The sequence below is a fragment of the Mus caroli genome, unplaced genomic scaffold (genome assembly GCF_978045245.1).
Source record: "Mus caroli unplaced genomic scaffold, Mus_caroli_1 scaffold_7, whole genome shotgun sequence".
Lineage (NCBI taxonomy): Eukaryota > Metazoa > Chordata > Mammalia > Rodentia > Muridae > Mus > Mus caroli.
The window spans coordinates 11,154,229-11,167,481 of NW_028227262.1; the positions used below are offsets into that span (position 1 = coordinate 11,154,229).

The 13,253-nt window shown below is 43.1% G+C and overlaps 1 protein-coding gene across 8 annotated transcripts in view; it reads left to right on the top strand.

Annotated features, from left to right (window-relative positions):
- Window positions 1–3,052: 3,052 nt before the first annotated feature.
- The window catches only part of Lmo3 (LIM domain only 3), a 64,401-nt gene continuing 54,200 nt past the window's right edge, over window positions 3,053–13,253 (top strand). The window contains exons 1-3 of one of the 8 annotated variants that reach the window (XM_029479018.2): window positions 3,209–3,298; window positions 7,165–7,230; window positions 12,748–12,961. In XM_029479018.2, the coding sequence (XP_029334878.1) occupies window positions 12,756–12,961 (206 nt within the window). In that variant the 5' untranslated portion in view covers window positions 3,209–3,298; window positions 7,165–7,230; window positions 12,748–12,755. Of the gene's footprint in view, window positions 3,299–6,355; window positions 6,375–6,733; window positions 7,231–7,405; window positions 7,427–7,576; window positions 7,660–8,329; window positions 8,491–12,747; window positions 12,962–13,253 lie in introns of those variants that run through there. The other 7 variants (XM_029479019.2, XM_029479017.2, XM_029479023.2 and 4 more) reach the window with 7 other exon arrangements.

Sequence of the window (13,253 nt, forward strand, 5' to 3'; positions counted from 1 at the left end):
TTGGAGCAGATTCCAAGGACACCTCCATTTTCTAGAGGAAGATAAGAGTCTTTTATTCTAGAAATGCAAGTGTATAGAACTTGTAGGGGAAGTAGTGGGGTCATGACATACATCACTTAGGTGGTTTTACATCAAAACAAGTCTGTTGCTACATACATGGAACTGGGAGACGCAACAAATATTTGGGTAGGCCATTTTGAATATTGGCTACTCGTAAAGGTCTTGTTTTGTTGTGCAGTGTTATTTAGGATGAGAGCAATTTGCTTTAATGGAGTGACTCTGAGAGACATCTCAAGCCAGCCAGATGACTTCAAGATTCTGTTCTTTGCTTTCTTATAAACCAAAGTGCTGCTTATCATAATATCTTTTTTTTCCCCTGAAGTGTATTCCCCGATAGATCCTGTAAATAAGATCTCAGCTGCTGCATTTTCTTTTCACATTATTATCCATTGTCCTTTTAAATTAAAGTGTGTGTATGTGTGTGTGTGTGGGCGCGAGCGTGTGTCTGTCTGTCCCATGGTAAGAGGTGGTCAGTGACTAACGCTGGCTCGAGTTGTTTATTAGTTAAGTGGCTTGTGTGAGGGCATTAAAACACCCTCCATTTCTTAGCTCCTTGGAGGAACGTGAGGAGAGAGAGAGTATACACTTTGTTGAGGGAAGTAATTTTATTTGAAAGTGATGAACATTTTCTTTCAAATGGCTGCTAACAGAATGCTATTTATTGTGCTTCACGGTTCTACAGCAATAACCTCTGATAAAATATAAATAAGACACAGAGCCTCATTCTGTTTATTCTCATCTTATTGAGACACTGACCATTAGACTATGTGGTTTCACTTTCTGCCTTGTTTGAATGAAGAAAACACTTAGTCGTTCCTTCGTCATCCCCAGGCCTGTCAACAACCTTGCTGCTCCTTACATTTGTCCACAAAATGTCAAAGGTATAAAATACAAAAGAAAATTAAAGCCTGATGGTAAAATGATTCTGTCCTTAGGGGGATAAATTTAAGGTTTCATTCAATTGCTGGGCTTTGCTTTCCTCAGAAACGCCCTGTGTTTCACAGAGAGATTCGCAAGTCAAGAACATGAGTTTGATGGCAGATAAATTTGTTTGATCCGTCACCATAGCTCTGGCGACTATACCTATTTTTAGGCTGTATCCTGGTATGTCTGAGATGGCAACAGAATATTTGAAATTCATTTTTGATAAAAATAAATTATAAAATATATCAGATGAGGACAGGATCTTATGGCTATTACCCCTTCAAACAATCCCCCTAACATGCGCCATCTATGCCCAAGAACAGCTAAGTGCACATTGGTGAAGCACGCAGAGTGCAGGAGAGGGAGAATGCAGAAGCAGTTTTGGGAGTTAGTGGGGGAGTAGCTCCCGAGCATGGAAAAGCTACTTAAAACAGTGTGTAGAGCCAATGCTGCCTGCTAGCTTCAAAGTGCCCAATTTTAAATCCCTCCAAAAACCAAACACCATCACACTTTCTTAGGATGCTTGGTCACATTTTAAAAGGAAAGAAGTGATCTAGGTCCTGGAATGATTGATACCACATATGTCTTCCATACCAGAAAATTGAAGAAGAGTCCAAGGCCCTCCTGAATAGGGACATGTACAGAGGAGCCACAGTGAACCTTGGAAGGCACCTTCCCAAGGAGAGAGTAGCAAGGACTGTAGCAGAGACACTACACTTGAAAAATGAGTTATCTATAAACTTTGTGTTTGTCTTGTGGTCTTAAAGCTTTTATTCAGTTCAGGGTTCAAATTCAGGAGTTGGAGAACAGCTCACTCCAGTTCTGCACCTTAGTCCCTTGGGGATTTTTTAAAAAAGAAAAAAAAAATGAATGTAGGTCTGAACTATGCTCATCTTCAGCTAATGGGTTCTTCCCTCCCTTGCCACAGCAGCCCCCTTCCTGGAACCCTTTGTCCACTTTTATGAATTAAAACAAGCACACACACTTGCACACACAGGGAATCCTGCCATTAATTAAAGGACTTGTCAGCCCCAATCCCAGATCCTTACAGCGCAGGAAATGTGCCTCCTTTTAAGTGCAAAACCATAACATTACCATTTCCCCAAGTGCGCTCTGTTTTAGGCAGCTTTCCTAATTAGAGGGATGATAACAGCCGCGCTGATTGGCATTATAAAAGCACTAGTTTGGCTTCATCTGTCCCAGGTGTGCTGTGTAATTTTTTTCTTCTCACCGGTTCAGAGCGGCACCTCTCTCCTTCATTGTTCCTTAAAGTTTTCATCTGAGGAATTAATACAGATAAAAAGACATTAGAAAGGAAGCGGCCGTGCCATGGCTCATCATCCAAACCTTTTATCAAAAGTACAAACTATACAAGTTGGAGGGTTTTTTTTTTTTTTTTTACCCTTTTGTTTCTGAGGGTTAAGGGAGTGGGAGGGATGGAGTGTGGAGAGGAGAGGGGAGAGGCTGGGGGAGAAACACAGCTCTGTCAATGGTCTGAATGCACCATTAAAATTGGCGTCACTACAAAGGTTAGAGCAGATCTAACTGTCAATACAGTGAGGAGAGTGGAGTCCGGTAAGGGGGAGCTTTAGAGAGAGAGATACTTTGATATTTTGGAATGTTAGAAGGGTGAATGTGAAAAATTGGAGGTTGGGGATCTAATTACCCAACCATAATTGGGGGCTAGGGAATAAGTTTCAGTCCTCTCAACTCACCGCAGATCAATTATGTTAAGAGAACATCTGTAAGTAGAACTTAATGAGGTCCATTAGAGCCGTATGTACGGCCTCCTTTAACAGAACTTGTCAGCTTCTTGGATGAGCTGAAAGAAGCTGCTAACTAGGGACCTGGCGAGGTGTTTAAATACTGGAGGAGCCGCTCTGGCCCACTCAGGGTTTGTATGCAGTTCAGGAAGAAAGTAAGAAAGAGCAAAGCACACCAGAGCAAGGAGCAAGGCGAAGGCGGAAGCAAGAGGCTTTTTCTCTTGCGTGGCTGCTGCATCTCCAGGCGTGATGGTGGGAGAATGTGAACAGGAGTCCTTGTCAACCTCACCCCTTCCTTGACTGACCACTTTGTACCTGGACTTCTAGAGTGGGTGCTGTCTTCCGACTACCTAGAACGACAACCTGTCTGATACCCCAACCTCACAGAAGCATCTTTGGGACGCTACAGAAATCACTCCTGAACATCCCCACACAAAAAGTTATCTGTGGGGTGCGTCTTGCAGAAAGAGACGGCCGAAAACTTGAAGACTTATTTAGAAACAGGCACACACATACACTGTATTTTTGTGCAAGATCTCTTTTGAGCAAAGGTAAGTAATGTATATCTGATCACCCCCTTGTAACTGTCTTTCTGCATTCTGTGCCCCCCTCCCTCATAAAGAATCACAATATAAAAGTCCAGGAAAAGATAGTCTACCTTTTTGGTATCTTATTTTATTTTATTTTATTTTTGTATTAGAGAATGTGAAATAGATTGAGTTAAACACTCTCATCAAATGTATAAGTAGCAGAAAGAAGGGGTAGGCAAAAGAAAATCGGGCCAAGAAGATGCAGCTCTCAATGGCAATCCTTTTGCAAAGATTTCCGAAGCATGTGTAATTAAAGTGGGTCGTTTACTCTCAGGAAATGAAGGAAGTGCTTGCCTGGCTGGATCCAACCTTTAGCTTGGCTGAGTAAACAAAACCACAAATTCTTCTTTCACTTTTTTATCCTTGGCAGGAGGGGCTGAGACTTTAGGGGTTACAGGGAGCCAGGAAAACAGGGGGTTTGCTGAGGGTTAATGGTGTTTTTCACAAAGTGTCAGCAGAAGATGATTAAATTCCACCTCTTGTTCACCGGATCACTTTGTGTGCACTTGTATATTTCATTGTCGGCGACCACTGGCGATCACATCTGTGCGCATTAAGCATCAAGCCTCTTCATCTGCACGGGGGTTTTTCTGATGATTTTTTTTTCTGTGAATAATTCATATGATTATGAAGAGAAAAACTGCTATTTTCTATCTCTCTCTCTCTCCCTCTCTCTCCCTCTCTCTCTCTCTCTCTTCTGTGGCACAGATTAAAAAAAAATCTTGCTGTAAATTGCGTGATTGGGGAGATAGCCTGCTTTCAAATAATTTAATTCATGACAAAACCTAATTACTGTCAGGTAATACCCTGTCAGCTTTAATGCATTTCATCAGTCATAATGAAAAGAAGAGCATTTTATGACCCATCTAATTATCATTACATTTTAGGGGAAAATGAATGGCATGGAGCTGAATGTTAACTATTCCATTTTATTCTTTTACACATGTGGTTTAGCATATTATTCACTAACTTCACCCCCCTCTCTCTCCCTCTCCCTCTCTCTCTACAAGTATGGGGTATATGCTAACCCTGAGAGGAAAAGGAGGATGGGGGGAGAGGAAGGGGATGGGATACAATTAGAGCTCTGGGTAGTTGCCCTTTTTTAAGGTATCAAAGTGGTTAATGCTTTTGCAGGTTGGTGTTGATATGGGGGATCTTACTGCCACAGTCCAAAAGAGTACTAATTACTGCGAATGATGTCACCGTAGGCAGAGGAATAATCCCATCATTTAATTAGTTGAATGATTTAAACAAAGATTTGCATAGATGCACTCATCAGTTGCCATGAATTACGGAGAAGCAGTTGCCAGCGAGGGGTAACAGATCATACAGTTGGAGGGAAAAAAAAAACCTCATCCTCCTTGAACATAATTAATTTAATTGTCCTCATTAGCTGTACCATTTGTTTTGATTTTATTTCTCCCTTTCCTCACACATACTTCTCCCTCCCTCCCTCTTTTCTTCTCAATACATTGGCTGCTAAAGATAACAGGCAACACACACACACACACACACACACACACACACACACACCCCAGAGTGTTTTCAGTGTAGCTCTGGCTGGAGGGTGGGGTAGGACAAGCAGGGAGCTGTGTGTGTGTGTGTGTGCACACGCGCGCGCACGCACACGCCTGAGTACTAGGGCCAGGAAAAGCCAAAACTTAAGAAGTCTGCTTATAGACTGAACAGCTGAAGGGGTTTTCAGTAATCTTCCTTCTGTGAATTTCCGTATTTTTCAGGTTAGTTCTGAGTTTTGTTGTCTTTGAAAGGGAGAAGAAAGCAAGCCACTTACTATTTTCTCATGAGCCTTCTGAAGGTTGAGATTAAAAAATAAATTAGCCTAGCTATGCTATGCCAGGACTTTGGATATAGGGAAACATAATTTAGCATAAATATTCAAGGGGGCTGCTTTAGTATATATATATATATATATATATATATATATATATAAAGTATACTATATATATATACTATATATATATACATACTATATATATATACTATATATATATACATACTATCTAGATTATATATATATACACACTATCTAGATTATATATATATATATATATATATATAATCTAGATAGGTAGGTAGATAGATAGATATTAAAATTGATGTTACAGAAGTGGCAAAGAAGTTTTTCTGTTTTGTTTGAAGGGTGTTTTGTGATTAATGTATTTTTTGGGGGGGGGTAGTTCAACAATTGAACCTTTCTTGGCACTGAGCACATCACATCCAGTGTCATTCAAATTGGCACTATTTTTAAGCTTGACCTTTTGACCAGGCTTTGTGAGCAATGCTGAGAGGACCTTGATAGAGACACCAAAGTGGGCAATGGCTGAAGTTTAAAAACTTAGAAAAAGAAGATGGTTTAAGGCTACCAGTGACCTATACAGAGTCAGAGTGCAGGGAAGAGGTTAAGGGAGATGGGGAAAATGTAGAGGCAAAAATAAAAGCATGTACCCAGGCCTTAAAATAAGTGTATGGAGGCAGGGTATAAGTGGGCAAGTGGCCAGGGGACCAGCTTAGTCCTGAAAGTCTCGCTCAGCTTCCTGGGGACTAACACTGAAGCAGGTTGCAAAGTCAAGTACTCACCTATCTGTAGTCAGTGTGTTTCAGTGGCCACTTGGGGTTCAGCACCTGGTATGGGGTACAAGTTCACAGTCTGGCTCTTGGGGCCATTCAAGAGAGAGGAAAGGGTGTGTGGCACTGCCTGGACTGAGTTTATGTGACAAGGCATTCTGCACAGGGACTTCAGAGAGTTTCTAAACAGAATTCATAGCCCTGGAAACTGCAGACACCCCCGGACATTTACTAAACGGAGAGCTGTGCATTTTTCCAGTGTTCCCTGGTACCACTTTGATTCCTTGGCTTTTATTTTAACTTCCTCCACTGGCACTGTCAGTAACAGATTTAGAGGGCAATTTGCTTTCATCGTCCCCATCCGATTCCAAAATGCCCCCGTTATTTTAGGAAGCCCTACCCTTCTCCTCCGGAGCTCTTTTGCAGTTCTTCTTGTGGGCGAGTCCTGGAGGTAGGGTCCTTCCAGAGTCCAGTCCTGCAGAGGTCACATTCTCTGTGTGATAGGCATGGGTGGGAGGGGATGTCCCCAGCGTTTGTCAGGAGCATATGCAATGGGTTGTGCTGACTGCACTCCCAGGCTTGTCAATTTTCACCCTGGGAAATTAGCAACAAAGCCTGGATCTGTCTCGTGGCTGCTTTTGCACTTTCCGAGGGCGGCTGTACTTGACTGAGCTGCGGAACAGACAGCAGAGACACGGAGGGAGAGAGAGAGAGAGAGAGAGAGAGAGAGAGAGAGAGAGAGAGAGCTCTAGCAAGCTAGCGAGCAACGGAGCCAGCTAGAGGGAGGGAGAGAAGGAAGAGAGAGAAGAGGGAGGGGTGGGGGCGAGAGGTAAATACCCTTAAATCGGAAGGGAGCTGCCTTCACTGTGGATCTGACAGGCGCTGCCTGGGCTCCGAGGCGCTGTAATAACTGGGTGACCTTTTCTTGGGCTGTATTATGTCTGGCTGGGAAGGGATTGCATTTTGCGGCTGAGAGCCAGGGCTTCCTTCAGCTTGGGCTCCTCGCACACTGCTGGGGTAAGTTGTCAGGAGCCAGGACCAAGAGAGACATCCCCCGGACTGCAGTTGCCTAAAAGAAGGACACCTGTGGCTCGCATGCGGTCCACACTGGTACTTGGCGGATCCTGGAGGACCTCATTATTTTAAACTTAAAAAAAAAATAGAGAGAGATTCTACCCCCCGTTTTTTTTTTTCTTTTTCTTTTTTTTTTCAAACAATGTTTCTTTTTGACCTTTCCCAAGGAGAAGCGCTACCAAGCAGCCGCTGGGCTCACTGAACACCCTCCCCTGTATCGCTTAATTGAGAAGGTAAGTCAAGGGTTGTGTACTCACGCGTCGGCTTATTTGTGCTGTGTATGTCTGCTGGTGCGCGCGTGCGTGTGCGGATGTTGGGTGGCTTTTTTTTTTTCTTCTTCTTCTTCTTCCCCATCCTCTCCCAAGGAGGTATAAAGTAAAGCTGCACCGAACCATCCCCACCACCACTGCAACTTTCACCGGGCTGCAGGTCTGCAGAGAGGGTTTTGTGTTTGTTTGGTTCTGTTTAAATCATGGGAGGCATCATTATTTTTGTGATGAGACGTGAAATAGATGTGGGGCGGAAGACGTGGATGCTGGAGGAAGAGAGTGGAGCGCGCGGCTGCAGCGTGAAGCCGCGACATCTCAAGTAGGAGTCTAGTGCATAAGAGACAAAGTTCATTGGGAGCTGCAACATTCGCACACCCTGACTCCGGAAGAGAGGTTGGGACAGTTTGCAAAGGTTGGGGGCGGGGTGTTGCTTCCAGGCTAAGGGAAGTGATATCAGTCTTGGGTATTTTCCCAGACCTCTGTACACCTGCTTGATGAAATGTTTAGCCTGCCACCCCCAAGAAAGAGTTGAAATTACAACCTTGTTTTTGTCTACACCCCTGCTTCTCTCAATGCAACCTTAATATCAAAACACTGCTTCTGTGTGTTGCAAAAGTGACTGTGTCGCGCGCATGGAAATGGGAGACAAGTGTTCAGTGGACCTAGGTTCCTTGTACCCAAGTGTCTGCATCTTAACAGAGAGAGAGAGAGAGAGAGAGAGAGAGAGAGAGAGAGAGAGAGAGAGAGAGAGAGAGAGAGAGAGAGATTCAGCACATTTTAACCGGGGCTACTCAGATTGCTGTTATGAAACACAAGTCAGATTTACGATCTTTTTCATACCGAACACGATATGCTATGCTAACACTGCGTGTGACGGTTTAATCAAATCCATTTGTTACTAGGAAGCTAAAAGGGGCCGCTGGGATTTTAGGATTACAGGCAGAGTGAGGGAAGCATGTGGCTTTGTCATTCGCCATCATTTTACACGCTCCCTCGTCCCTTCCCCCACTGCCTGCCTCCCTAGCCACTAGACCCCAGCTCCCAAAGTGGCTTCACAATAGTGGATCCTGGGCCCTGTATGCTGCTCACCAGATCCACGCTTGGGCCCCAGAACCAAGTGATTCCCTTCTCTACTCTCTGCCTCCGGGCTTGGTGCTCCATGCGAAGCTGCAGCGACTCAGGCACACCTCAGTCAACTCATGCAGAAACAAGAGAAAAGTTTTGGTAAGGTTACCTTCTATCACAGAGGCACTTTCTCGGGCCGCTAGGCACTCGTGGCTAGCTCCACAGACTGCCTGTTCTTCTACTGAGGAAGATACGAAATAATATTGTTGCTGCTGCTTTTAAAGACTGCGCTGCTTTCGACCAATTAATCTCGCTAGGTGCCAAGAATCCTGGTACATTCTTGACAAAACCACCCCTGCGTGGCTGCAAAGACACGGCCACAAAAGGTTGGATCATAAACTCCGCAAGGAGTTCTTTGTTAGAGTGGATGTATGTTTCTTATTTTTTTTTTTTATTTTGCATGTGAGCTGCATCAAAATTGAACCCAGTCTTGCAAATCTCTTGTTGGCCTTTGCCAAGCACTAGCACTTTGCTGCCATGGTAACTGTAATTAAACTGATAAGAGTGGGGAAATGTCAGTATCTCTGAGCCTTGCAGCTGCATTGGAGAAAAAGGGAATCAAATTGGTTTCCAGCTCCATTGCTCAAAAAGGGGAGGGTGGTGGAAGGACGCGGAGGGGGTTGGGAGTTGAAGGGGCAGAACAGAGTTAAGCAGCTACAGTACCAGAGATTTGGGGACATCTATTTACACTGTTTCCCCTTAGGGGGCTGCAGCCTGTAGGGGTGCTCTGGGCCAGTGAACAGAGAGAAACAAGCTTTTAGGCCCAATCCAGTTTTGCAATCTGGGTTGGGGGAGCACAGGGGGCTGGGGGAGGTGCGTGAGTGGGAGAAAGATGGGCAGGAGGAGAGACAATCTTTTGTTTGGTACTCTTGGCAGTCGGAAGGCTGTGTTGGCCAAATTCTTTTAATCTATGTCATTGCTCCCAGCTGCGAAACCTGTGGACCCAATTTTTGCATCCTCTCTTCCAAAAGCCCTTCTGGATGGAGCCCCCTTCCACGGCTCCCAAATTGTGCTCTGTAAATCTTCTGAAAGGGGAAGGAATGTTCTCCATTCATTCAGCGTGATCAGTCCAAATAATACATACATGGTTAAAAAAAAAAAAAAGCCCACAGTGCCTGAGCACTGCACATCTTTCGTTATTCTGGTTATTTTTTAAGCTCCTATGTGTTGTGGAGTTGTGGTTACTTTGTTGTGTTAACTACTGAAGCTAAGACTGTGCGGATGAATGGCACAGAACAAGGGAACATAATAGATGCAATCAACCGGCAGGCCTTCTCACAATGCAATCCAGGCAATTAAAAGCTCACCAGAGTTTAAATGAAACGGTTCTACTTATTTCTGCACAGCACACTGCCCAGGCTATTATTTATGTCTTTAAAATAAAAAAAAAAAACTATGATTTCCCTTAAACTGTCAAATAACTCAGAATGACAGGGTCTCAGAAGCAATAAGAATTTCCCTCAGAACAATTTGCATGCCATTCTAAAAACTAGTTAGTTACCGGTGCTGATGGGCTGTGAGCAACTTGTGCAGTGTCTCTTAGCCACGAACACATAACTGTCCCCAGACATCCTCTTTTGGATCAAGAGCAGAGACTGCTCAGTGCTTTCTGCTTTTTAGGTGCCTGGCAATGTGGTGACTACCAAGTGGTTGTTTTCCTACATTTTTTTTTCTAAATGCATAGAACAGATTCCATTTGCAAGAGAAAGGGGGGGGGGATTTGGTCTCTAAAAGAAAAGATGAGGATAGTATAGAAAAATATCAGATTCCTTTCATGCACAAGGCCAAACAGAATGTAAGAGTTTCACTTATTAATTGGCCTCTGAGTGCTAAATTAAAATGTCAACACAACAAAAACACTTTGTGAAGACAAGGATAGTAATTCTGTGCCAAATGTTGGTAACTGCTGTCTTGGTTACAATGCATTCTGAATAATGATAGCTGACCCTCTACACTTAATAATATCATGAGTATGGGAAATAATGGTGTTTAGCTTACTACCAAAAAGAATTATTTTTTTAATCTTTTAGCTTAGTGATGTATTTAAAAAACAAAACAAAACCTTAGATAATTAGGATAGTTACCCTTAACAAACATTTAGATGCTTTCAGACATGAAATCCTGTCTGCTTTTAGTAAATCAAAACCCCCCTTCGTCTTCTAGGTATATGACTAAGAGGCGCCTGGTCTGTTGTACACCGTAATTAATGGGATTCATGCCTTGTGGGACCTTGCTAGAAAAGGATAACTAGTCTGATCAAAGAAACTTCATTTGTTAGAAGTTCTAGAGAGTGAGATTTAGCAGAGCTATCAAGGGTTATGATTAATCTACACTAGGCCCTGAGCTCCTTCAAAGAAAAGGGATCAGAAACCAGGCTATGGGGCCACCACCTGCTCTTCTGCACGAATCTGGCTGATGGTCCACAGTGTGGAACACCACAGCCATGCGTGTCAGACACACAGGACAGCCACGCTGCTTTCCTCCCTGCATGCCCTCCTCTGCAACTCTACCAGACAAATAATTCTCTTACCTGAGCTCAGGAAGAGTCTAATAGTACACGTTAATCCCCTGCCATGAGTAGCTAGAAAACAGACTCAGCTGTGGGTGTGCTTGCAGGCTCCTCCTCATCAGTGGGTTTTGTTGGTGGTGTTTTGTTTTGTTTTATTTTGTTTGTTTCTTTCTTTGTTTTGTTCTTTTCTTTCAGGGTAGGTAATGAGGGGTGGCCATCAGAAGGAAGGAGAGAGTTTATGAATCTTGAGGAGATATGACTCACCAATGCTTCCCTTCTCTCTTCTCAGAGGCTCTTAAATGCGTACATATTTGTTGTTTTATATCTCTGTCCAACCAAGTTTAAAACTTTATGCAGGAGAAGAAACCAAGTGTTAAGGGGTGACCCTCGGGGTACAGGTGGATCACTTGGTGTCAGGGGCACTGCACTACTTACTGTGCTTCAGCTTTCAAGGGACACCTTTGCCTCTGTAGTTCTCTGTGTTATCATTTGTGATACAGGGGAGACAATGATGCCTGCAGTATTTTATAGTGGTTCAAATCCATCATTTGATGAAGATGAAGATTTAAAAGTTGGCCAGCCTTTCTTTCTTTCTTTCTTTCTTTCTTTCTTTCTTTCTTTCTTTCTTTCTTTCTTTCTTTCTTTCTCTCTCTCTCTCTCTCTCTCTCTCTCTCTCTCTCTCTCTCTCTCTCTCTCTCTTTCTTTTTTAACTGAGTGTTTGACACCTGGGGAACAATAAAGGAAAAAACTAAAAAAAAATGAGTATTCAGTTAATGGAAAATATTTCAATCAAGTTGTAAAAGCTTTAGAAGACAGCCAGACTCCTTGCTTGTGAAGAAAGTTCAACACTAAAATATAAAAATGTTTCTTTATTTAGTACAGTGCAGGTATACCTTCTGTGCATAGCTGCTTATGGATGAGTGCCTCATTTTGTACCTTCTTGGACTTTGTCTTCTATTGTTTCCTTCCCTTATAAAATAAGTGTATGTTTGTGGCTATAAATCACATGATCCCATGCTTGTTTTATATTAGAGCATATATTATATAACCAAGTGATGAGTCTTCAATATAAGCAGTGACTAATATGTATGAAAATAGATATACTTTGCTATTTTAGCACAATGAATACTTTGGAATATTAAGGACACAGAAGCAAGTATTTGGATGTAAGTAAACACTGTAGGATTTATAGACTTTGGACAAGATGTACTGTGCACTTATCTATAAACTTCTGTACCTCCAAGAAAGGGTCTGAATTTCTCCTATAGATACATGCTCCTTCCTTCAAATACATGTTAAGTGAATTGTTTATTCAGTTAGGCAAAGCTCGGTTTTGATCCCCATCAGCCAACTATGAGTTAGTTTCAGTCTCTTGCTTCTCAGGGTGGCGTCCACTTGTTCAGGTGCTCTTCCCAGGGGAACCATTCTGTGTGGAGAACAGGACTGACTGCATGGAAATGATTGAAGGCTTTCTAACTTCCCCTGTCCAGTGTCAAGGTCCAATGTACAACATCAGTTTACCACTGTGGCTGCTTCCTGTATATAAGCTCATCATGGTTTTCATATGGCTTTTATAAAATTCAAACATAGCTTGATTATAGTACATCCCTCAAAAAAGGAAGAAGGAAGGAAGGAAGGAAGGAAGGAGGAAGGAAGGAGGAAGGAAGGGAGGAAGGAAGGAAGAAGGGAGGAAGGAAGGAAGGAAGGAAGGAAGGAAGGAAGGAAGGAAGGAAGGAAGGAAGGAAGGAAGGAAGGACCAGTGCAAAGGCAGCCTTGTACCATTTCACTTGTTTGTCTGTCCTTCTGTCTTGGAATCTCAGCTCTCTTCTCTTGTTTCTTTTCCCCAGGCATACAAATGCTCTCAGTTCAGCCAGACACCAAGCCAAAAGGTTGTGCTGGCTGCAACCGAAAAATCAAGGACCGGTATCTCCTAAAGGCACTGGACAAATACTGGCATGAGGACTGCCTGAAGTGTGCCTGCTGCGACTGCCGTTTGGGAGAGGTGGGCTCCACCCTGTACACGAAAGCTAACCTTATCCTTTGTCGCAGAGACTATCTGAGGTAGGAATTGGCCCTTGCATGCAGTGTTGGCTGGTTGCCTTTTACAGTACATTTATAATTATGTTTCTGGCTTGTTTGTTTGCTTTCTGTAACTGCCGAGTGGTGTTCTTGAAAGATGTTAACACTGCCAGCCTTCACAATGCTGGCCTTTATCAAGCAAAGTTTTGCTTAAGGGATAGCCAACAAAAAAACATCTAAAGTGTTTTAATTTGGCTTGTCCAGCTAAGTATTCTGAAGAACTCGTTACTTAACATTGAAAATGGCAGCTAATGCCAGGGATGTTCTGACAAGA